We start from the raw sequence: 24,973 nt of genomic DNA, 5'->3' as shown, positions 1-24,973 counted from the left end.
CGTCCTCCTCCGCGTCGGCTCCCCGGATGCTTCCGTGTGTTGAGCACCCTCCCCCTCTCGGCTCCTGTCCGTGGCTGGTGTCCGTCTTGCTCTCTTCCGCCGTCCGCGTCCCTTCACCGTCTGTGCTCCGCCCTCGACGTCATCATGTTTGACGCGAGGGCGGGGCACAGACACTGAGTTGGAGGGCTTCACCACCATGAAGTAACGAACCCTTCAGGGACAGGGAGTGAGCTGATGACTTCAGAACGTTGTCTTCAGAATGCTGAGGGAGCGTTTTATTATAGTAGATGATATAGCCAGAGTTGCCATCTAAGCACCACTAGATATGCAAACACATATGCAAACTTTTAAGCTTTGTTTTTTATACCATTAATTTTCTAATTAGAGATTCCCCGTGTAGAAGTTCACAGTAGAACTTCAAAAGTAAGGAGGATCCAAACAGAGCAGGAAAATCCTTTTTTTTTTGGGGGGGGGGGGGGGGGGTGGAGAGGAGATTACTCAGAGTAGTCAACAGAGCACATTCAGGAGACCAGTCGACAACAGTATTAAATTTGTTGGGATCCTCAGCTAGCAATAATAATACAAAGTACATGATTTCGATTGATGAAACAGAAAAAGAAAATGTTTTAGCCTATTTATGTGAAACAGTGCTTTCAAAGTAGTAGCTATTATGTTTCAACTTTTTATTGAAGATACAACAGGCTTAATAATCAACAATCTCAAAATACAGCCAGTAAATCCCAACAAACGGATGACAACACAATAATAAGATACATCCGCATAAATTTTCCCCCATTTTCTCACCCCCCCCCCCCCCCAGTTTTCCTGGGTCACTGCAAATTCTGATCCACATACTGAAACAGCCTCTCCCCCCACATAATAAACAAGTTACAAAATTGGACTACCCTCCCCCAAAGTAGCTATTATTTTAAAACATTAAGTAAAAAGATAGATAAAATAAATAACTTTGAATATCTTTCCCAGGATATAAGTACAGTTACTGGTTCACAGTTAAGCAATTCTGTTGCAGAATTCAGGTACAAGAGAGGCTTATCATCAGTCCTCATACAAAGTGTAACCTAAAGCCAAAATCCCTTCACCCTTAGCAATGGCTCAAATGGAACTTTTGTAATATACACAGGGTACCTTAAAAACAAACAAAAAACTCTTCCCTTTAGTTGGTTACGTTCATCTTTTCCGATTCTTCATTCTGTGCTGATTCATAATTGGTTCGTGCAAATACCACATCAATAGAAAGACAACATAGGATATTTTTGAAATGCTGTATTTTACAAATCATCAAATTAAGATCAGATGAACTTACAATATCAAAGAAGACTTGGCAAACATCAATAGTGTTCAGCAGTTCACAAACATGGTCCTATGATGGGGGGGAAAAAAAGAAACCATAATCAAACACATATTTAAACAAGTCTTAGATATTATAAACTACAAGTGAAGGTGAATTTTTGAAGGTTAAGCTGTCAGAAGTACCAACAGCCACAACAATGCCAGAATTCAAGAATACCTGAGATAACACATTGAGAGGTAGTATGGACAAAAGAAAGCGATAACTGGAATTAAGACTAGTATAGAACATGGAAACCAAGCAGAATAAAGACATTTTCCTTATCTGCTGGGTACCTGCTCTGTGTTACTGAACTAGTTCTAAAGCACATAGGAAGGAAGGAGAGCTGAAAAAGGAAATAGTGGGGGCGTGTCTTAAGATGGCGGCATGCTGAGTTCTGTGAGCGCGTCTCTGCCATGGTTTTCTGAATTTACTCTTTTTTTTCTTCGTGACAAGATGCCCCATACCAAACGTAAGGGGATTGTAAGAACAGCTGCCTCGACTGTTCTGACATCTTCCCCGGTACAGCAAACTATGGAGAGATACGCTACAAAACTACCTACCCTAAGCACCGAGAGGGGCTCCGCTGTCTCGGTGGGTGAAGAATCCCTGGGAGACTTGGGGCTGGAAATTTCACTCTCCCCTCCGGATCTCAATCCCCCGCCGCTCCCCGAAGCATGCCTATCCCGACGCGATCGACCTGACCCGGAAGTGGTTGGAGGTATGACGGCGTCTCGAGGAAAGGGAGAAGCAGTGCATGAGGGAGGCCTGATTCTGAGTGAGTCAACGGCTGAGCGTTTTCCTCCGATAAAACAAATAGCGGCTGTGTCACTGGAGAGCATTTGGAGTGCTCTCCAGCGGGTAGAAACGACGGTTGCCAATTCAGCGAAAGAAATAAAAGAATTAGTAAGTACAGTCGAAAATCTTTCCCTATCATTTAATGCTGCAAAACAAGAAACATTAGAGCAAATGGGTGCTCTTAAGCAAGATGTTGTTAAGTTGAAGGATATTTCAGCCTCAATTGTAAAAGATAATTTATCTACACAACGCAGATTAGAACAATTAGAGAACTTTAACCGTAGGCTGAATTTAAGACTCTTGAATTTTCCGAAGGAACTGGGAATTAATCCTCAAGATGCCTTTAAAGCATATTTGCTGGAAGTTTTAAAATTTTCCCCGGAAACTATACCACCATTGAATAAGGTTTATTATATTCCAACAAAAAAATCACCTGAAATTTCTGCTGAAGCTATCCCAGATGAAAATCAAGAAGAACTTCTGAATGTATCTGAACTTTTAGATTTAACATTGAATGTGAACTCTGAAAGAACTACCTTAATAGCATCCTTTATTTTCCAACAAGATGTAGATGCGGTAATGCGTATTTACTTTAAAAAAATGCAAACTTTGTTTAGAGGTAAAAAAGTCTGGATTTATCCTGATATTACTAAACAGACTCAGGAAAGGAGGAAACTGTTTCTACTTATGCGAACAGATGTAATATCTTTAGGTGCCTCTTTTTACCTTAATTATCCATGTAAATGTGTTATTAAGTATATGAGTTTAAAATATATTTTCTACCAGCCAGAACAGCTGAAAACATTTATAAACATGAAAAAAATTGGTCAACCGCCGATCTAGATGAGATATATGGAATATTTGGATAGGTAGCATGCTAAGCATATTACTACTTTTGAGTTTTTCCTCCTTTTGTTTTTCTAAATTAGACTAGCCCCTTGCTTTAGTGGTCTAAAGAAGAATAAAAGATATAATTTCCTTGAATTTTTTTTTGTTAATGGAGAATTTATCTCTGTATAAAATATACATGTCTGTATTTCCTGTTCAAATGTAACGGATTGTTTAATTTGATTCAAAATGAATAAATATATATAAACATCAAAAAAAAAAAAAAAAAAAAAAGGAAGGAAGGAGAGCTAGTTTACATTAAAGATTGCTGCTGGGATCCTACATTTTGGGTTATGCTTCTTGTTTAGTCAGTATTTCTCATAAAGCAGAAGGAATAAAGGAGTCATAATAGATCCCCTTCCTCACAGAGCAGTATGAACAGTAGAAAACAGTAAAAGCTTTTAACACCAAAATGAGCCATTACCCTAAACAAAGAAATGAACAAACCATAAGAAAAGAGCAGTGAAGAAAGGTGGGGATCTGGATTCATCTGCTGCAGTTAAAGGAAAGAAAATTATCAGGTAAGACAATTTCTCCTTCCTTAGCACCTACAGCAGATGAATCCAGAGACTTGTTGGAGGTAGCAAAGCAGTTCTCATGTTGTGTGGGAATTCGAAACTCCCATGGAGAGCATCAAACGACCAAAAGAAGAGTCAGCTCGAGCCACAACATCCAGATGATATATGTTTGGAAAAAGGATGCAGTGAGGACCAAGTAGCTGTTTTACATAAACCTTTGGGGGGGGGGGGGACAAACAAACAAACAAAAAGATTCCACTCAAGAAGTTACTAGGGACCTAGCAGAATATGCTCACAGAGAAGCCAGAAGCCACTTGCCAGAAAGAAGCTACACTGAGGCAAAAGCCTCCCTAATCCAGCGAGAAATAGTCGCCTTAGATGCTGCATGACCCCGATTGACCCCCCCCCCCCCCCAAAAAAAAAAAAAACACAAAAAACGATGGTCAGACCACTTGCAAATACCAGAGAAGCACTCAACGAACATCAAGGCAACGTGCAAGTGAAAATCTGTCTTGCAATCCCCTGGGCAGAAAGCGAGGCTGGCTAAGACGAAAAGCCAAAACCATCCTGGGAAGACAAGAAGAAAAAGGTATGAATAGTGACTCCTGAATCTGAGAAAGGAAGGAAGGGTTCTCTGCCCAACCACGCCTGTAACAAACTCCACAAGCCAAAGCAACAACTACTAAAAGGAGAGGATTGAGAGGAAGATCTTCAAAGTAGCCTGCTCCAGAGATTCAAAGGGAACCTTATATTTTTTTTCTTCGAAGAGCCCAAGAACAACGCTAAGGTTCCACTTGGGACGAGGACAACGAAAAAGAGGCCTAAGAAGATGAGCCCCCTTTCACAAAATGAACCACATCAGGATTAGAAGTGAATGAGGAATCCAGAATCTAACCCCAGTAAAAGGTAAAAGGCACGAGCCACCACCTAAAACTTAAAGAGTTATAAGCGAGCCCTTGCTAAGACCATACTACAAAAAGGCTAATACGTATGGTAAAGATGCCTGAAACAGAGATGACACTCTTTTGGAGCATTGTGCTTCAAAACTCGCCAGACACGAGTACACACGACTAAAGTTGAGCATTTTCTTGCCAGAAGTAAAGTTGCAATGATATTGTTAGTATATCCTTTCCTTCTCCATGTCAGCCTCTGAAGAACCAGGCTGTAAGACCAAAGCGGGAGGGATCCTCCATCCAAATGGGACCCTGATGGAGAAGTCCGTGACTCAGAGGAAAGCAAATGGTTGCCTACCAGACAGCAAATCAAGCAAGTATAACCTGGGGATACTGGGCCAATCTGGAACAAACTTAATGACCAACTTCTGACAATGAAGGACTCTGTGAAGAACTCATCCTATTACAGGCCACAGCGGGAACACAAAGCAGGACTGACTCCGGCCAAGGTTAAAGAATAGCATCTATGCCTTCTGAACCGATCTCCCATCTTCTGCCAAAGAACCCGGAAACTTTGACAGCGTGATGTGTCACCATCAGATTTACTAGTGGAGTGCCACACCTCAGAGTTACCAGCCGGAAGGTGTCCAGTGCTAGCTCCCAATCTGTTGGGTCCAGGGAGGTCCTGAGGCAGAAACCCGCTTGCCCATTGAGAGTTTCCACTAGGTGGGTAGCTGAAAGCTGCAGCAAATGCCTTTCCACCCAGTGAAACAGAAGGCGTGTTTCCATTGTTAGAAGAAGACAGCAAGTGCCTCCCTGCCTGTTGACAGAATCCTCTGCCATCATGCTGTCCGAGATAACCTGAGCCGGTTTGCCCTCCAGAATAGATTGAAAGGCTTGAACAGCATTGTGCAGCGCTCTGAGCCCACACCAACTGGACTGTCACAACACTGCAGTCTGGTTTCATAGACCTCTAGCAATGTGTTGAAGACTGTGAGCTCCACAACCTGTTAGGCTGGAATCTGTGACTACAGATATCCAAAGAGGAGACACCAGAGATGCCCCTAGGAGAAGCCTGTTCAGTTGAAGCCACCCCAACATACTGCTCTTTGCCAGAGGTCCCCACATGAGATGCTAATGGTAGCCCTGAGAAATACTGCTAGAGCGGACACATGTGAGCTCCAGCCCAAAACACAACTTCCACAGACACCATCGTAGTGCTCAGCACCTGAACATAATACTAAGCTCAGGAATACGCAATTTGCAAGAAGTGGCAAATTTGCTCTTGGAGCTTGTGTCTTCTCTGTTTTGAGAAAAACACCTGGACCTGGGTAACATCGAACCGATTTCAATCTCAAGACTGCCAAAGTGCTATGACCCAGGTATTCACTTGAGAACACGCACAACCTTAGAAAAGGTTGTGGGCACCATAGCTAACCCAAACTGCATCGCTTGAAACTGAAAGAGATGCCCTAGATTTGCAAGGAGAAGAACATGCCAGTGCAGGGGCTAAAGAAGAACAAGCAAGTAGGCCTCCTTGTGGTCCAGAACCATCGGATACAGCCCTGGTGGCACTGTTCCAGGTCTGCTTTGGGCGAGGGGCAGAGATCTGGTTCTGCTACCCAGGGGACAGGGTCTGAGAATTTTTTTTCTTTTCCTTAAAATTTTTTTTGTTATTAAGACAGTGGTGGCTTGTATCAACAAGCACGTCTGACTGAACTGCGAGAGGAGAGGATTCCAACTGGCAATCTGTCCTGGCAGGTACAGTATGTGTAAGAGCAATGTATCCATTTTTGTGCGGGGGGGAAGCAGAGTTGACATGTCCGCAGGAAAACCCCATAGGAATTTTTCAAAAGTCACGGACTTTGAGTGGTTTTCACCGCCACGGCCCACAGGTTGGTAGGTTTTTCCATGCATCCTCCTACTGGTCAAATTTGACCAATAGGAGGGCGAGAGAGGCAGGATTAAGATCACTTTAAATGCTTGGCCCCCTCCCCTCCCCCCCCAGACTAACTCGTGTTGTATAGTAACTGCTGCTGGCTTAGCCTGAGGTGCCAGTCATGCATCATGGCGAGTCTCCCAGGCTCTCCTTAGCAACCACAAACAAGGCCATTAGGGGTCGGGCTGGGGCCAAATGCCAGACGCAAGATTCGGGTAATGAATAGGTGCCCTCTCCTAGAACAGCAAGTGGTCAGCCCTCTCTCCTTCTATACCGTGAGCCTACCGCGCATTGTAACCCCTTTCTCCCAGCTCCAGTGCAGCGGGATTCAGGAACTCCATGATTAAAGGGCCCGACTGAGCCCACTCTCTCCTGGCTCCACAAAATAATATAGCAATGCAGCTCCAGATCCATCCCCTCCTGCCAGCACCCACTGACCTGTTTTGCCCTGCATTAGCCAATGGTGAGGCGTGGGAGAGATGGACTGTCAGGTTCCAGAGCTGCCACTATCCCAGCATGCTTCTGAGGAACAGCTCTAATCATCATAGAGCCGACACAGCACAGTCGGCCTTGTCGTCTTGCTTCCTCTCTGCACGGGCCTGCAGCGGCACCCCCACTGCAGTGTCTGGAAAGGAGGAACAGGACTGGAGGAATCTCAAGTACCAATAGGCCTACCTGAGAAGGATCATGTGAACGGGGAGTTGGAGCAAGAGGAAGATGGCAAGAAGAAAAAGGAAAAGAGCAAAACGGCGGCAAGTAGGGGAAAAAAAAAGCACAGAGTGACAGACGAGATAGGGGAGGAGGAAGATGAGGGGAGGCACTAAGGTTGATGAGACTCTGTGGGAGGGAAGGGAAGGAAGGGGGGGGAGGAGAGACTGTTTTCAAGAGAATAAGGAAATGGAGGGGAGGGGGTTGGGGAAAAGGGGAGCCTAAGAAACCTTGGAGAGAAGGGGGCGAGTGCTAGGGAAGATAAGTTGTTTGGGAGGGGGGAGTGTTTCTGCCCGCTTCCAGGGAAAAAAAAAAAGGGAAGGGACTGATTTGGAAATTTTCACTCACTGTTGATAGACCAGAAAAATAAATTATTCTTTTAACTCCTTGTCACTTCTTTTTGACCCTTCTTTACATGTGTAGTGGTTTAGTGATTACAAGCTGCCCCCATTGGCAGTGTACTCATTTTGCTGTGCTCAGTAGTCTTAGAATATTACATAATCCTTGGTTGAGTCCTACTTTTTAAACTGTATATAGACACTGCATCCCTTCAGAGTGTAGTGTGAAGTCCTTTTTCAGTTTTTCACCACAACCCTGTTTTTTTCCAGAGGGAATGGGCAAGAGGTTTCAAAGAAGAAGAAAACATGGAGGAGTGGCCTATTGGTTAGAGCACCTGTCTTGCAATCCAGAGGTGGCCGGTTCAAATCCCGCTGCTGCTCCCTGTGATCTTGCACAAGTCACTTAACCCTCCATTGCCTCAGGTACAAACTTAGAATGTGAGCCCTCCTGGGACAGAGAAATATCCAGTGTACCTGAATGTAACTCACCTTGAGCTACTACTGAAAAAGGTGTGAGCAAAATCTAAATAAATAAAACATCAGTTGGAGATTGGTTCTGCAGTATGTGTCTTGGGGTTCATAGATTCTTTTGTACTCAGTTGTACCTGCAACTTTCCATTATTAATGCTGATAAGAACATAAAGATTGACAGCTGAAGATTTAAGGTTGTGGGTCTCGAGCTGTAAACAATTTTTTTTTAGGATATTCAGTAATGCATATTCATCCAAGTTTAATTGATAGTTTGGTTATCTTAGAAGCCAAACTTGATTGTGCACCTTCAATCTTGCAGTTACAAACCTATGATTCAAGTGACATAATATCTAGTGTTTAATGCTGTGTCGTGATTTTTTTTCCCCACAAAGACAGCATTCTGTGCTGTATAAGCAAATTGAGAGTCACAGAATGATATACAAATGGCCAATGTTTTCCTCCATCTTGGCATGAAGTGCTCTTTGAGACTGTTTATCTTTGGTTTGGTCTTCTGAATAAGGGATGGGAAAAAGAGGGACTCTGGGCGACACTGTGGGCATATTCTCTGGTTGACAGCGTTCCTGCTCCTGCCTCAGCATTCCTGTCGGGATCTTGATACTTAAGTTAAGTGCTTGTACAAATTAATTTTTTAAGTCTTACTATGAAAATGAAAAATGAAGATAGTTTGAAAATAGTAAATTATATTCTTATTATATAGCTATTTTTGGTATAAAAATTGTTGGGCTATTTTTTGGGGCTACTTTTGGGCACGAACCGGGCTGGCAAATTTTGTGCAATCTGGTAACTCGGAAGGGGGGGGGGGTGAGGGAATAGCACTAGAAAAATAATCCATTACCCATGCTCAGCTGCTGGCTCTGAAGGCCACGCAGCGTGTGTCATCAGCATGCCCTACCCCATGGCAGTCACACTGGCCTGCCCGACTGCCCCAACCTACCTTGGCCTGGGGCTCCATCACTCTGTTGTCCCCGGCCCTCTGGGTGCGCCTAGAGGGAAATTCTCTACTGAGTACATTACAATAGCATTAGTTCCTGACAAAGGGCATGAAGCCAGGCCAATTGAATTAATTATTATTAGTATTACCATTATTATTTGAGATACGTGCTATCAAAGGGAGCACTTTTGGAAAGCCTGGGAGCTGCAGGGAATACAACCAAACAATATTTCAATAATGAAAACTAGTATTAAGAAATTTCATTACATATATTTAGCAATTCCTACGCAGCAAATGAGAAGAAGCCCATTCAATTCCTATGGGATTCCTCTCATTTGTCATGTGGGCATCGTTAGCACGGCTTTGTAAAAGGAAGCTCTTAATGATAAACCTTACCTTAAATTCCATTACATCAACAAATGTGAAATAATATAAAGCCAGGTTCTTCAGAATTTCAGGTTTTTCCTTCTGCAGCTGAGCAAGCTGTTGCTGTAAAAATAAGACAAACATATACACACTCCTTGTTTCTTCATCTATAAATAATTATTGCTTACAGTCACAACTAACTAGAGAGAGAGACACTAAAGTAAGCAACTTTATTCTGCAATACACCACCACAAAAACGAAGCAGCAGACCTGGAGGGCGGGGAAACAGTTTCTTGTGTGTCTGTTTATTTCACAAATAATATAATTGCCTAACGGTTAAATCAACAAATACTCTACACAATGCAGTCTATAAAAAGTATGTAGTGTATGACAACAATAGAAATGTGCAATCAAATTATAAAATACATTCCAATTTCAAAATTGTATATAAACAATTTTATTATCCAATCTACTAGGCACGGAGAAAACCATTTTTATACAACTGGTATCCACTGATGATACTTATACTAATCACTCAGGTTTATAGACAACGCAAAAGTCAGCCAGTGTTTCTGGTGCAAAGTGCATCTCTGTCAAATTCATGACTTATGCAAAAAACGTGCTGCTTCAAAACTACAATGGTGGAATTTGTTTTTGTTTTTTTCTTTTAGATTTATAAATTTTCAATACATTAAAACAAGCAAAAAGAAAAAAAAAAAAAAAAAAAGAGAGAGAGAGAGAAGTTCCACTGATCTTTCACCCTAGTCCACCAAAACAATAAAATATGGGATCCAATTTGCAAATCAAAGGAAACAGCCCAAGTAAAAAAAGAAGCTATATCAGAAAAGGGGAGTATATGTATTGCAAGTACAATTCCAACAGATTTAATGTAAGGGCCATTGGCTGGAGCCACAGTCACAGGAGCCCAAAATTCAGTCAACTCAGCATTAGATATTTTATAATGTTCATAGAGAATATTTCTTATCCCTTGAAATTTAACTAAGCATTTAAAGAGAGAGAGAGAGACACACACACAAAAAAACCCCAAACCCATGGTTTTAACAACAAAAACTCTTTTTTTGAGTAAATTTTGCCACATTCAGAAACATCTGTATAATACAACCCATAAATTGAATATCCTTACTTCTGAAAAACATTATTGTAAGCCAGTCACTGCTAGGATCCAAGGCACAAAGTTATCACTAAAGTAGTAGAGGCAATTTGATCCGAGTCAGACCCCTCTAAAAATGCCGTTAACTCAAGACTATCCATTATTAACTGCGCTAGTTGGCCTGAATTCTCTTGTATTCTTAGCCTTGCCCGAGATAAATAAAATGAAAGCGCTACATGAGCTACTGACTGGTTGAATTCACAAAAATGTAGCGCCACATTTTTAGTACAACACAATGTGGATTGCCAGAATAATTAAAATTGTAAAACAACAAAATAAACAATTCTTCACACTTGAAAATTATAGGAAGATATAGATGTGAACTTCAAATGAAAGAAAAAAAAAAATAGAAGGAAAAAAACTCAACAAGCTCCAATTTAACTCAACCATCTATAGGGCTTCCATTTATCATGACCAGCACAAAAACCTATTAGCACACAAAACTCTCAAAATGAAAATAATCACCAAACCATTTATAGTGAGATATAAAATGATATAAAGAGTGAAAAAAAAAGTTAAATGACAGTGCATGGTTTCACTATATAAGAAGGCTTCTCTGCTCTGTCAGTTAACTGCACTGTTACTGTATACACTCAAATATAAACCCATCCATATATAAATGGAGATAACATTTTCCCCCTTTTTTAAAGTGGAAAATGTTAACTTGAATATCCTTCCTCCCCTATGGCATCCATGGTGTCCTGCCACGGCTGGCTCTGCTCCCAGCCACCCCCACCACTGGAAACACTCACTCCTTCCTTGAAAATAACACCCCCCTCATGGACCCAGTGTAGACCCCCTCCCCGGTCCTACCTTATAGCCCTGATAGTCCAGTGGGGAACTATGGCAGAAGTAATCCTCCTACGCTCCTGCTAATGCAGTCTCCACAGTGAAAATGACTGCATTAATTTTATTCAAAAATGTATATTGCGCACAATCTACTATCCATTGCAGATTAAAATAAAACACATAAAAACTCAAACACATAAAATGAATAGCAACATCATAGATCACAGGTTACCTACACCCAAACGTCTTCATTTCTCAGAGAAGGTATGTTGAAATAACAGTCTTTAAAATCTTTTTAAAACTCTTTCATAAAGGTTCTTTTCTGGTGGTTGGTTGCTCAACTTGGACCATTTCGTGCTAGAGGTTCTCTACCTTAGAGCTCTACTATTGTTCTGGATGATGGTTCAGTAACGCTACATTCCATGTTGAGCACAAATTCCAACTACAAGCTAGCTAAGAAGTAGCAAGAGACTTTGACCCATCTCCAAAGTTGTGCAGTACTGCCTGAACCTCTCCCTTCATGCACTGAATATGGCACTGGACATAACGAGGCAATGCAAGGTCCACAATCGGGCAACCCAACATTTCACCTCCTCAGAACAGATACAGAGTACGGAAAACACCTAAGGTGTTAAGCACCAGGTATCACGCATGTGACTTGCTATCCTGGGATCAGGGACCTACCAGAAACTACACCCAGAGAGAATACAAGAACTGAACCCTGGGAATGGGTCCTGAATCTCCAACACTGAAGGCCACTGATTCTGATATGTAAAGATACCCTAAGATTTCTTTACAATCCAGGAACTAGAAGGGCAAAGTTCTAGAACTGCTGCCCAAGATAAACCTTTGCACAGGGTTCCTTACCTGCCAAATGAAGACTACAACTGAGCATTCCCTCGAATATTCATCTCCAATTAGCCAGGAAATAGAAGATGGGATTGACTAGCCAAAGACTAGACAATGTTATCCCCAGACAGGAGAGCTGAAGCTTTCAGAATGTGTTCAGTGATAACTCCTAAGGGCCTGAGTAATTATGTGACAAAGTGAGAACTGAAGTGCTGCACAGCCCTAAGCTGATGGAGACTAAAACCCTACTCTTAGCCCACCTTCTAAGAGACATTCACAGCCCAATAATGTCCTTGAAGCTTTCTGAGAAGACAAAAGGTCTCCTCACAAGGTATTTAGCCTCTCAGAGATAAGTGAGACCCAAACAGAACAACTTTCATGAGAATGGGAGGAGAGTTCAAAACTAGCATGCATATTCTTCCTGATCTTCTCCATCCATAACTGGTATTGAGGAAGTACTCAAAGGCAAGGGAGGCCTTCCCCAAAACAAGATCAGCCTTCAGAGACTGATCATCCGCACAGTGCCCTCTCCAAACAGTGGACCCTGTCACAAACGCTGAGACTGGTCCACAAGACCAACAAATCCATCGCTGCTATTCTGAGCAAAATTCCGAAGAAGCCAGTTCAAATATCGTGGCCCCATCTTGAACCATTCTGAATGAACAACACAGGAGACAGAACTGCCCAAGCAGCAAGGTTGTTTACCTAAAAGCTAGTAACAGACAGTTCCCCATAAGCAGCCAGACTCACTGTAGTGGTGTGGAACAGCTGTCCCTTTTTCATGCCGAAAGTTGCCATGGCTCTGATCAGCAGAGGCTAGGCCCCACGGAGGTGCTTTCAAAGCATGATGCCCCGGTATAAAAATTCCTGGTATAAGACTATAGACAGGATAAGAAGATTAAGCAGAAACCAAAACCTCACCTGCATGTAGGTCTCTAAACACTGTGCCCCTCCTTACATAACAGCTCCACCAAAACAGGCAAACCTCTTCCCCAGGGAGCACTATTATGATTTCCTTAACACTCCTTTGCAGGGAACACAACACACTCCATTTTGGTCATCCCAATGATATAATCAAGCAAATCAAAAGGTCTCCTCACTAATTTACAAAAAAAAAAAAAAGAAGCAGAAAGTAGATGGGGAGGGGGAAGCTATGACCAGCCAGGAATAATGGATAGCCCCCCACCCCCCAGACCTTATGGTGGGGTTGGGGGCTATCCACGTCATATGGGCTATCCAGTATCAAATGGGCCAAGACAGACCCCCAGTGACCAGGGTTCCATGCCACAGAAGGACAGACCTTCATATCTTGCTTTACACTGCTTTTAGTTAATTCCTTCAAAAAGGAAGTAAATAAATCCTAATAAATAAATATGCTCTCTCACAATAACCTCCTCTTGAGGCTGTAGCCTCCTCCAAGACGACTATCTGAACCAACCCTGTCCAGGGAGATGCTCTAGCACCCTAGTTCTGAAAGACCACCTGAAATATTTCAGTCATTGAATTAATCAGCATAAGTACCAGACACAATCCAAACAGAAACTGAAGGCACTGCCAGAGCAGACATGTACTTTAAACTGCTCCATGACTCTGGGAAAGAGCACATCCAGGCGAGCTGGTTCCAACAACTGTTCTGCCGCACCATGCTCTCCCCACTCAGAGGTGAAGAGGAAACAAGCTCCTAAACTAAGTGTGCAGCATAGCTCGCTGGGGTAGGTGATGGGGACCAAAGGACCAGGTGGTTTTTTTTTTTTTTAAAAGAATGCCTAAGTAAAGGCAGTGTCCTCTCCCCCGCCCCTAAACTCCAAACTCTTGGAGGCACACTTCATATCCCTTATAAGAACATTGAGAACAGTCCCTCACCAGCTGAAATGAGCTGCTCAAGAGCAAAGCAGCAGCCATGGGACCAGAATTGGGTTTCCCTGTATTCATCCAACTGCTCCAACCATAAAGGAAGGAGAAGGGAGGGGTAAGACAGATACAAGAAGAATTAGTGGATCCCTTAGGATACCTTATCACCCACACTGGCCGGCCAGCCAGCCATCTCCATTCACAAGGGCTGAGGCCAGCAGGCCAGAGCTCCAGCACCAAGGCTCCCTGGGGAAGAGTGTCAGACAAAAGAGAGCTAACTTACCCCCACTGGTAGAGACCCTATGGAATCCTGCACTGGCCAGTCTTTCAAGCAGAAGCCAGTGGGCTAACGCATGGGTCTTCAGGGGGCCAGAACCCTCCACACTCGACCAGGGGAAGACCTGTGGACTGATCCCTTGGACTGAATCCCTAGGGGCTGAGTACCGTAGACTACACCCTGGGGAGACAGACCTAGACAAAAGATACATGCTGCACCAGTTTGGCTCACACCATGTACTGTAGACACAAATACAGGCATGTTCCAGGGCTGTACCACTCCTTATACCAGTGATTAATGTCACTGAAACATCTCTCCATCTGCTGGTTGGGAAGTATAACCTGCTTATTTTAAAATACCACATGCAAGCTATCAAAGTGGAGTACATTCAAGTACAGTAGGTGTTTTTTTGGTTTTTCTCTCTGAAGGGCTCACAATCTGAGTTTGTACCTGAGGCAACGGAGAGTTAAATGACCTGCCCAAGATCAAAAGGAGATGCAGTGGGATTTGGACTTTGGTCCCTTGGTTCTCAGTCTGCTGCTCTAACCATCAGGCTACTCATCCTAGCAGGATGATAATGAATATTTTTTTTTTATTAAAACACCTTTTCCCTCTGATGCTCTAATGCCTAGAAACTTAAAAACACATTATTGTAAGATGCATGCTAATTCTACAAGGAGTAATTTAGCCTTACAGAAAAATAAAATGAAACCTTTGGCAAAGAGCTCAGCAATCTAAATGTTGCCATCTGTTTTACTCCTTTGAAAATAACAATTCTAACAATTAAAAAAAAAAAAAAAAAGTGTGTGTCTATATATATATATATATATATATATATATATATTACATACATACATATACACACTAGTGTGTGTGTAAGACAGAGTATGTGCCAGGGTCCCCCCTCCCTCCCAGTTCCAGGGTCATCATCCCCCCCCCAGTCCGTCTTCCAGTTGCAGGGTCCCCCCCTGCCTCCCAGTTGATGGGGGGGGTCCCCCTCCCTCCCTTATACCCCAGTTACAGGGTCCCCCCTCCCTCCCCCCTGCCCCCTTCCTTCCCATCCCTCTCCCCTCCTCCCCTCCCACCCCTCTCCCCTCCCCTCCTCCCCTTCCACCCCTCTCCCCTCCTCCCCTTCCCTCCCAGTTGCAGGGTCTGTCATCTCCCCTCTCCTTTTGTCCTTGACGTTTTAAGGCACTGTGTATCAGCAATGTAAAAACGACAATGTGCAGCAGGAGGTCCTAGGTTTGCTTATTTTTTAGTGTATGGCAATGACGGCAGCGTAGGGGAGTGGAAACAGAGATTTACCAATGGGCTTCCTTGCTTACAGTAGACTTGCTGTGCTGTCTTCCACTCCTGTCTATGAAACGTCCTGCAGCATCTCATAGGTTTCCTTGCTTTGTTGTGAGTGAACGGGGATGACGGATGCGCTGTAGTCGGACCCGCTGGTCGTTCCCTCCCCCATCTTCCGAGTCGCCAGTGGACACCGACCCCCGCCCTGAGCCCTCACCCGCCTCCTCCACATTTGACAGTCGCCGTAGCCAGTCGCTTGCTGTCTCGCCGCCCTAGGTCGGGAGGTTTGGCGGGGGGGGGGGGGGGGTGTATATTGCCGTACAGACACCGCTTCGTTCCTCCCAGCGGATCCTGAACGCAGATTTGCATATTTATCTTTGTGTAGGGGCGGAAGCCAATAAGCAGAAGGGGGAGGGGTGCACAGTAAATTGCGGCGGCGAATTTGCCTCACCTGTAATTCTAGTTCGGGATGTGGGAAGGGACAGTGATTTCACCCAGCAAACGCCACATCGCTTCTCCCGGCGAGCCCTGTGCATAGATTTGCATATTATCTTCCTGGGGCAGGCGGAGGCCAATGAGCGGGTGGGGGAGGGGTGCAGGATGCAATCCGGTGCTGCGGCTGTTGCAGCTCCGAGCAGGGGGGCAGCGGCGGCTTTTCGAGGGCGGTTAGTGTGCGCGGGTGGTTCAGAACTCAGAGGTTGGCAGCCAGTCTGGAGTGATTCCTAGGCAGGGGGAGGATACTCCCCCTGGCTGCTAGTCCTCCCCCTGCCTGTGTCACTGTTTGCTGCTGCTGCTGACGTCAGTTTGATCTACTCCATGAAGTAGACCACATCCGGCAGAATCCACGGTTCCAGGCAGCCTCAGAACGTTGGAGATGAGAATTATTATATAGGATATATATATTATACACACATATATAACATTGTGGATAGTTTACAAATCCATTAAGGCCTTGCAAATGGACACATACCCTGTTTACTAAGCCGCAGTACCGGCTGCCACGCTGCAATGCCAACACAGCACATTCAGATTGGATGGGCTGTGTTGGCGCTAGCACGGCTTAGTAAACTGGGGCGGGGGGGGGGGTGGACAGATAGTGTAGTCTCGCAATTTATATTGAAAAAAAAAATCTGTGATAGTAAATCTGTAACAGTCACCTCAGCCTTCATGCTATAGTTCAACTCCTTGAATTTTGTAGGATATTTGAAATTAAACTTGATACTGCCTGTCTTCCATACAAGTCAACCCTAAAATCAGAATTTTAGTTATATTCTCATATACTGTGCCCTTTGAATTGCACACAAATTACAAGGATGACCAACAATTTAAAAACAAACCAACCCCCTCCCCCCCTCTCACACACAAAAAACAAGGGAAACGCTGTTATTTAAGCTGAATCATGCCAAATTGGGACATAATTTAATTCCTAGCAAACAAAATGGGATTCTCCGTCTCAGTCAGATTGTACATTAAAAAACAAGTGATGAAAACTTACTGCTGCATACTTTTGTTGTGATCTAGAATTACATAACTGCAGATTAAAAGGGTAGCTCTTTAGTAAACATTAGTGCTAAAACCATAGTTATTAGCAGATCCTGTGATCAAATTAAGACATTAGGAAAGAGATGTGATTACATGTGCAAATGTTAAAGATGCAAGACCAAGATATAAGCAAATGTCAGCATGAGGAAGACATGGAAGACAGAGGAAAATGAACCAATACGATAGTCTTTAAGCTCTTCTACAAACACAATATGCTTTGGAAATTTGGAACTTACCAAACAGAATATCCAGGCAAAGCCACGTTAAGCATGCAAAATAAAATGTAGATACAAACATAATACAGTAAAAACAAAAGTTCTTCAACCACTTCCTTAGAGCACAACAGTACAAAAAAATAAGAGCAAAAAAAAAAAATAAATAAAGAGAGAGACAAGAAAAAATGGAAAGTAAACATTCAAGTGTTAACACAGTGGTGGAAAATATGAGCACAGCGTTTAACAAAACACCATAAAGTAATGATTTGCGTAAAGAAAGTTGCTAAAATGCTCGGCTGCAACTACAATTGATAAACATAAAAGTTTACAGTTTTTTTTAGCTCCAGTTCACACCGTTTTTTGAACCAGAGGAGACTAGTGCCAGGTTTGTGCAAGATTAACTAGGGAGGTGGTATGGCAGCATTGAACCAAATGCAAGGACAGCTTCTGGAACTTTAATGCTGTATGACCTTGGGAAAGACAATCTTTCTGGTCCTCACTGTACAATTCTCTCTCTCTCTCTCAGTTTGCTGCATCTATGAATCAGATATATACCCACAAATACAAAAGTAGTACACAGCTAATCACAAAAATTACATTAAAACCACTTCTCTACAGTGTTTCTTTTAGCAAAAAAGGTGCCGGTACTCAAATGTCAGGCCACCCTTCAGGGATGAGGTGATCACTGAGGGACTCATCCCACAATAGCCAGGACCCCTGCAACCAGTCACAGAATCTATGACAAGGCAGAATTGGTGTGTAGAGCCTGAGCTCTTTAATTAAAACTTACGGACCATGGGCCAATTTCAGAACACAATGGAAAAGGTGCTGGTACTCAGTACCCCCTCAAAAAAAAGCCCTGCTTCTCTATATCCCTCTAAGTTCAAATGTCTATATAGCACAATCTAATGAGCTATGAGTTACTCTAGTACACTTCTTCCAAACTACTGACTCATCTGATGTGTCCCACTGGTGAACAGAAAAAAAAAAAAGGCTGTTTAAAGAAACATCTAATAAAGCGAGTAAAATACACACTGATGGAAAACAAATCTACCCCAAATAATAAGACACACACTTCTCTAATAATCTTTAGTGATTAATGTGTTTCTGAAACCAAGGTATTGATCAATCCATTAGTGAAGTTTCATCCCATGTGAATCCTTTCTGAAAATAGAGATCTAAAACACCCCACTATCCTCCTTACTGCAGTATTCTCCAGAGGAAGTGATCAAAAATAAAACTGCTACCAGCTAAATCAGACCCGGATAATTAGTGCAGAGCACTAGCACTGAATATCCAGGCCTGGGAACATGCTGGTCAGTGGCACTTATATGGGTCCCAGCCAACATTCAGCCAAGACTTGCATAAGATACTTATGTGAGTCCTGGCTGAATATCAGCAGGAACAAGTAGATCTGTCAGGTAATCTAAACTCCCTCCTCTTCCTCCCCCTGGTTCCGATCTCTCCCCCATACCATCCCCCCAGGTTCCAAGCTCCCCACCTATACCCATCCCTAGCTCAGATTCCCTTTCAGAGCCCCTGTATACCTTCCCCTGGGCCACTCAAGATCCCTAGGGCACATCCAGGCGTTTTCCCAGAGGTGATCCTGTGTAGTCTACTTCTCACCCATTACTTTCCTCACCCGTAACTGTCTTGTCTGTCTGTATTATTTAGATTGTAAGTTCTTTTGAGCAGGGACTGTCTCTTTGTATCAGGAGTTCAGCACTGCGTGCGTCTGGTAGCGCTATACAAATGCTAATAATAATAACAGGGCAAGAACAGTTCCTTTCTGATCTTCACTCCAGCCCACAGACTAGTGGGTCGAAGACAAAAGTGGCTGCCGTTCCTGCCAAAAGCAGAACTGCTGAGGCCTCCTAAGAATCATGAGATCCCCACAAAATTCCTGTGTCCATTCTCTGGGCTCACCTGGGGATGATATTGCTGTAACCAAAAAATGCCTCCCTTCAGACAGACCTGGCCCTGCATTCAATGGGGCCCGGTCTCCACTGGTGCCTTACTGGTCACCATTCTGCACTGCTGGAGTAAACCCTGTAGCCAAACTCCATATATTTTACTTCTCTCTCTCTCTTTTTCTTTAAAGTAGCTTTAGCCCACAGCGAACTGCCAGAGAAATAAAGCCAAAGCACAGTTGACCAAACTTTGGCTTCTCACCAAGGAAAGCATATCCTCACACCCACACATACACCACTGGTAGGGACTGTACGAGGACTGCTACAAAACAGTCTCACCGAGCACCAACCCATGGACCAGGTTTGGGGCTCAGGAGGATGGAAACCTCCAGGCTCAACTGTGGGTAAGGGCCGTGGTCCAAGCCCCAGAAGCAGCAGACAAAGCAGTGAACTGTAGCCCAGGGAGTTGGGTCCACACCAAACCATCATCACCAACTCAGACCTAGACCATCTGCTGGAAGTAGAGAAATACTGGAGAGTTCCAGATACCGGTAATATCACTGGAAGATTTTAATTCTCTACCTCCACCTACTGGTAGGACACACCTCATTGGTCTAGCAGATATAAGGAAATAATCATCACCTTGATTTTTAATGACTATCTTATACCACCATGCCTATAAATACTTGCTTGGTAAACTGGCTAGAACTAGTTTAAAAACCACGTTGCTGGCTCGTTAGGTTTAGTGCATCTGGCCCTAGGTGTCTTAAGCACCTCTATTCCCAAATAAAATCAAGTCTGAACAAGATTTTTCACTTAAATACATCATGGTGTACTGAGAAAGAAAAATCAATAAAGTCAGTTTTCATTTAGCTTTTGGCTTTTCATGCAAGGACTTTTAGTAATCTGTATATTTGCAAATCAAGCAAAAGATCAAATCGATAAACAGACATGGGGTTACTCACATTGTTGTTGCGAGTTTCTACAGCAGGAAACTTTCTGACTATAAATTTGACAGCAGATTCCAGGTTTTTGTCGATGAGATATGACGGTTTTGCCTTGGGATCCCCACATGCCTACATATAAAGAAAGAAAAACATAAAACAAATATAATTTTCATTAAACACAGTTTTAAAAATAAAAACTACAGTTAGAAACTAGAAAGATATTTGTTGGCTTTCAGAGAGCAAGTGATAAAATGAGTAGGCAGAGTGCAGAGTTTCACAGCTGGAATATGCAATGGCAGAAAGAATAAGAGATGTTCTTCTACTGAAAAAAATGTATGGGAAGTTTTAAAGCAGTTAGTGCAAAACAGCTGAGAGGGGAAAAGCTCAATCCTAAAAGAAAAAAAATATATATATATATTTTACTTCTAGTCAACTTTTGAGGTAGGGTTGTGAACCATCTGTAGATAATAGCTGGAAAATTCAACTGAGCCATCATCCATGAACAAGAATGCTAAGCACGTGGTAATAAGTTTATGCACCCTACATGAAACAAAAGAATGTGTTTCAATTTATAAATAGTTTTTCTTTTTTCATAGCTAGTACCTTCAGGAGAGTACAAATTCACCATACTCTCAAAAATAAAAATACCAACACTATCCCATTTTACATAATAGCAAGGTACTGTGCCAGTTTCTTAAGTTGGGAACGTTCTAATTCTGCTGTATCTTTTTCAATTAGAGTGTATTTGACAATGGTAAGTTTTGCCTTAAAGAGATGGTTGATAATACTTCTCTAGTAATTTATTCATTAAATCAAAGAGCTCTCATAGAAACACCAGTGTTCCATGCAAAACTCTAAAATTATGTGGATCTAATAAGGTTTACAGCAAGGAACTACTGAATGCTAATGTTTACTTAGCTTTTCTTCACTGATCTCTATAGCTGAGCTGTGGATTAGAGAGAAAGAAGTCATGGAGTATGAGTCTGATTCTGAAAGCGGGCAAGCGGTCAGAGGGAAGGTAAAAAGCTTTGCAAACCTTCCAAACTTGTCCTTGCTGGGGAAGCATTTAAACAAAGAGAGAGAAAATTACACATAAACATAGATTTTTTAAAAACTCTGTTCATACGTCATGATTAGGATAGTGAAAAATAAACTGTACGTTTTCAGCAAAACAAGATAAACACTAACACCCCTGGATTCTATGTAGCGTGCCTAGCATTCTGCGCTGAAATCCAACCATATTCTATAACAATGCACGTAACTTAACTGGCTTAAGACAATCAGCGTTAATAGCACTTAACAATAATCAGCACCAACTGACAGTAATTAAAGTTTATGTGTGCTAAGTGTATTCTGTAATGCATAGTTTCTAAATTTTAATGCATGCAGGTAAAAAGGGCAGTGGTTATGGGTGGGGAAATGGGCATTCCAAAATTTATGTGCACTATTATAGAATACGGCCCTCTGTGCCTAAATCAACACCATGTTTTCATTGGTATACATGGAGCAGCACAGATGTCAACTAAGCGTATATTGCACCTAAATCTAGATGCTGCTTATATAATACACTTAGGCGGAAATGTTTTCTGTGCGGATTTTCTAGGCACCATATATAGAATCCGCCCTTATATGGTGCAACAATAACCTTAGGTTGTTAGTATCAACCAACCAGCATTATTACATGTAGAATATTTTCCTGTTGTGTGAAATTATACCATTATGACCAAGTGCATCTTGAAGCACATGTCATGGTCACTGGATTTTTTGAAAGGGAAAGGAGATCATCATTATCAAATATAGAACGTAACTAGAAAAGGGGAAAGAAACTAGTCAGTGAAACTTTACATACCTGAAAAAAAGAAACCAAGGATAAGAATAAACAATTTTACGAATCTAAAATAAAATTCATCCTGTAATAAAATATCCAACTTATAAACAAAAAAAACAAAAAACAAGATGACATGCAATAGTATATCACAAGCAATAAAATTCTAGTATTAAGACACCTCCCCTCACTACACACATACACAAATTCCTGTTTGGGTACACATACATTATTAAATAAAAATATCACCCAACATACCTAGGGCCCTGTTTACTAAGGTGCATTAGTAGTTTTAGTGCGCCTATACTTAGCACGCGCAATAACCATGTAGGCACCTATAGGGATATTGTAGGCACGTACATGGTTAATCCATGTTAAAAATGTTAGTGCGCCTATAACGCTGCTTAGTAAACAGGGCCCCTACTGTAGAAGTTTATTTTACACAAATTAAATTTCACTGGTAAGCATCTTGGGGGGAGAGGGGGGGGGGGGGTAAAGTTAGAGAGATCAGGAATTTGACAGCAAAAGATCAATATGGCATCTCACATTTAGAACTAGAATATCACCCCCAGTTTGATATTTTTAAATAAGTAATAAAGAAAACTTCAAAATTATATGCACTAATTATTCACTTGAAGTAGCTACTAACAAAACTCATAGGGCTCATAGGACCCTTTGTTATTGCACTCTGTTGGGTCAGGTTTGAACATTCTGAATGTGAGTAGTAAAGATTCTTCCAATTTAAAGTCCTGCAGGAATGGATTGGATTCCCCTATGACTTTTCAATATTGTCAATAACAAACATTCTAAGAAATTAACAAGAAATACTCCATGACAAAAACACATGATTTTTTTTTTTTTTGGGGGGGGGGGGGGGGAGACATGTTTGTTCTACAATGCAACTTACAAAATTATCATGAAATTACTGGCAGTGCTCAGTCATTTTCTGCAATATGTCTTCTAGCAGATTTACAGGACCATGGCTTCTGACATATTTGTGCTCACAGATTAACTTTTTTTCTATCAGCTATATACCTATGAGCGGCTAGAACAAAACAGCAGTGCACCATCATTATAATATCCAAAATGTAACAGAGGGTAGGATGCTAAATACAGAAAAAAATGTTTTTAAAAAATGCAATCTACATGAATTTCTTTGTAGAGAAAAGTCTTCTGCCATTAAATATTTTCACACTAAATTCCCAACATCCCATATTGTGCACTCCCTTTCCTCATGCTAAAGGTTAAAGCACTATTTGGGTGATTCTTCTAACATTCATGACAGTAGCAAAATAGTGATTTGTATGAGGAAGATTAAAAAATGAAAGAGCAAACAAGATCAATCTGAATAGCCTCACAATATTTCCTGCGATTCTAACAATAGAATAAATGGACCCAGAAAAAAAAAAACCATTTCCATCTGGTGCCTTCAGCCATCAACTAGAAACCGAAATCTATGAAGACTACCCATTTCCTCTTCTTGTGAAAATAATATAGGCCCTATGTCAGGGCTTGACAAATCTCAGATGCTACGTTGCCATGGCACCTAGAAACTGCACACTGGCACCTGGTATGTAATATCTCCTTAATTTTTTTTTTTGGTAGTACTGCCTCAAAATAGTACGTTTCCCGCTTTTGCACCACATGTCGCAGGAAGTTTGGGAAGTCTCGGGGTTACAAGTCTTAGACTTGAAACCATGAGACCAGCCTGAACTTCCTGCATCATGCAGCTCAAGTTCTTATTGAAAGCCATATCCCAGCAGAAGCAGCAGCCTGCAGGGTGAGGGAAAGGTCAGAGCAAGAGAGAGACTGAAGGGGGGGGGGGGGGGGGGGGGGGGTATGTCACAGTTTCAGTTGTTTGGAATCTGTATAGCAATTTAGGACTTTACTGAATCTATTGGCTTATTTGGAGGGCCTAACAGAATTTGAGTCACCACTGATCAATATTGACAACCTATTCTATTACAATTCTTCTATACCGCTTTCGTATATTTCTCAAAGCAGTTTACAATAATATTAGATATCACTTATAATTCATCTACTATAATAAAACTCACCCTCAACGTTCTGAGGACACTGACGTCAGTGAAGCCAAGCTCTGACTTCCTTCAAAAAGGTTCGAAGGTTCGTGGTGGTGAAGCCACCAAAATCACTCCGGGCCCCGCCCTCGAGGGCGGAGCAATGGCAGAACAACAAAGGGGTTGGCAGGGAGGCAGGGGGTGGGAAATCACTCTGGGCCCCGCCCTCACGTCAAACGTCATGACGTTGGGGGTGGAGCAATGCCAGAACAACGAAGGGGTTGCCCAGGGACGGAGGGGGGTGTTGGCGACGAAAACCTTGCTAGCGCCCATTTCATTTGCTCTGAAACGGGCTTCTTTTACTAGTATCTTAATATAACTTCAGACCAAATGCTACAATGGAAACAAATAGGATTTTAAAACTTTCCGAAAAAGACCATAGTTGGATATTAATCTTACAGATAATGGTATCTATTCCATACTTTACGATCCTGAAACAAAAATGATTTACCAAATATATTTCAATTTAATTTCCTTCGTTGAAGGAATGTCAAGTGCCAAATGTTTTGCACTTCTCAACTGGTATTAATTGCCCTACCATAACTGTATTCATGCCATAGACACATTTATATACTTGACAAGCAATCTTAAATTGAATGCGGGATTCCACTTTTAGACAATGCAATTTTTCTAATAAAAGGGCTGACTTCAATAAATTTTACTAAACCATATATCAAGTGAGCAGCCACATTTTGCATTAATTGAAGATTATGCATTTTTTATTAATTTTATGATACGATGAATTGCAATATTCAAATAAAGGAGTTAAAATTGCCTGTGCAATAATTTGAAATCTTGATAACCTATGATCCACATAGCAGTAGATTTTGAGGAATTAAGAAATATTCTATTACTAGTGGTTCATTGTGCAACAGTATCCAAAGTGATTGAGATGGGTTAGGTTGAAACACAGAGTCAATGTTAATAGACCAAATGGATATCATCAGCAAAGTACTAGCCTTTAATTCCTAGGGCGTGCATGAATATAGCTAAAAAATTAATAAACAGAT

At 42.1% G+C, this 24,973-nt stretch overlaps 1 protein-coding gene across 1 annotated transcript in view; it reads right to left on the bottom strand.

Moving 5' to 3' along the window:
* The window catches only part of NCKAP1 (NCK associated protein 1), a 234,916-nt gene that overhangs the window by 197,601 nt on the left and 12,342 nt on the right, over positions 1 to 24,973 (bottom strand). Inside the window, exons 2-4 of the mRNA XM_030209048.1 lie at positions 20,079 to 20,189; positions 9,250 to 9,342; positions 1,325 to 1,381 (exon numbers count right to left, since the gene is read on the bottom strand). Of these exons, the coding sequence (XP_030064908.1) occupies positions 1,325 to 1,381; positions 9,250 to 9,342; positions 20,079 to 20,189 (261 nt within the window). The remainder of the gene's footprint in view (positions 1 to 1,324; positions 1,382 to 9,249; positions 9,343 to 20,078; positions 20,190 to 24,973) is intronic.

Source organism: Microcaecilia unicolor, chromosome 7 (assembly GCF_901765095.1).
Source record: "Microcaecilia unicolor chromosome 7, aMicUni1.1, whole genome shotgun sequence".
Lineage (NCBI taxonomy): Eukaryota > Metazoa > Chordata > Amphibia > Gymnophiona > Siphonopidae > Microcaecilia > Microcaecilia unicolor.
The sequence above is the reverse complement of the archived record's forward strand: the minus strand, read 5'-3'. Positions and strand labels throughout refer to the sequence as shown.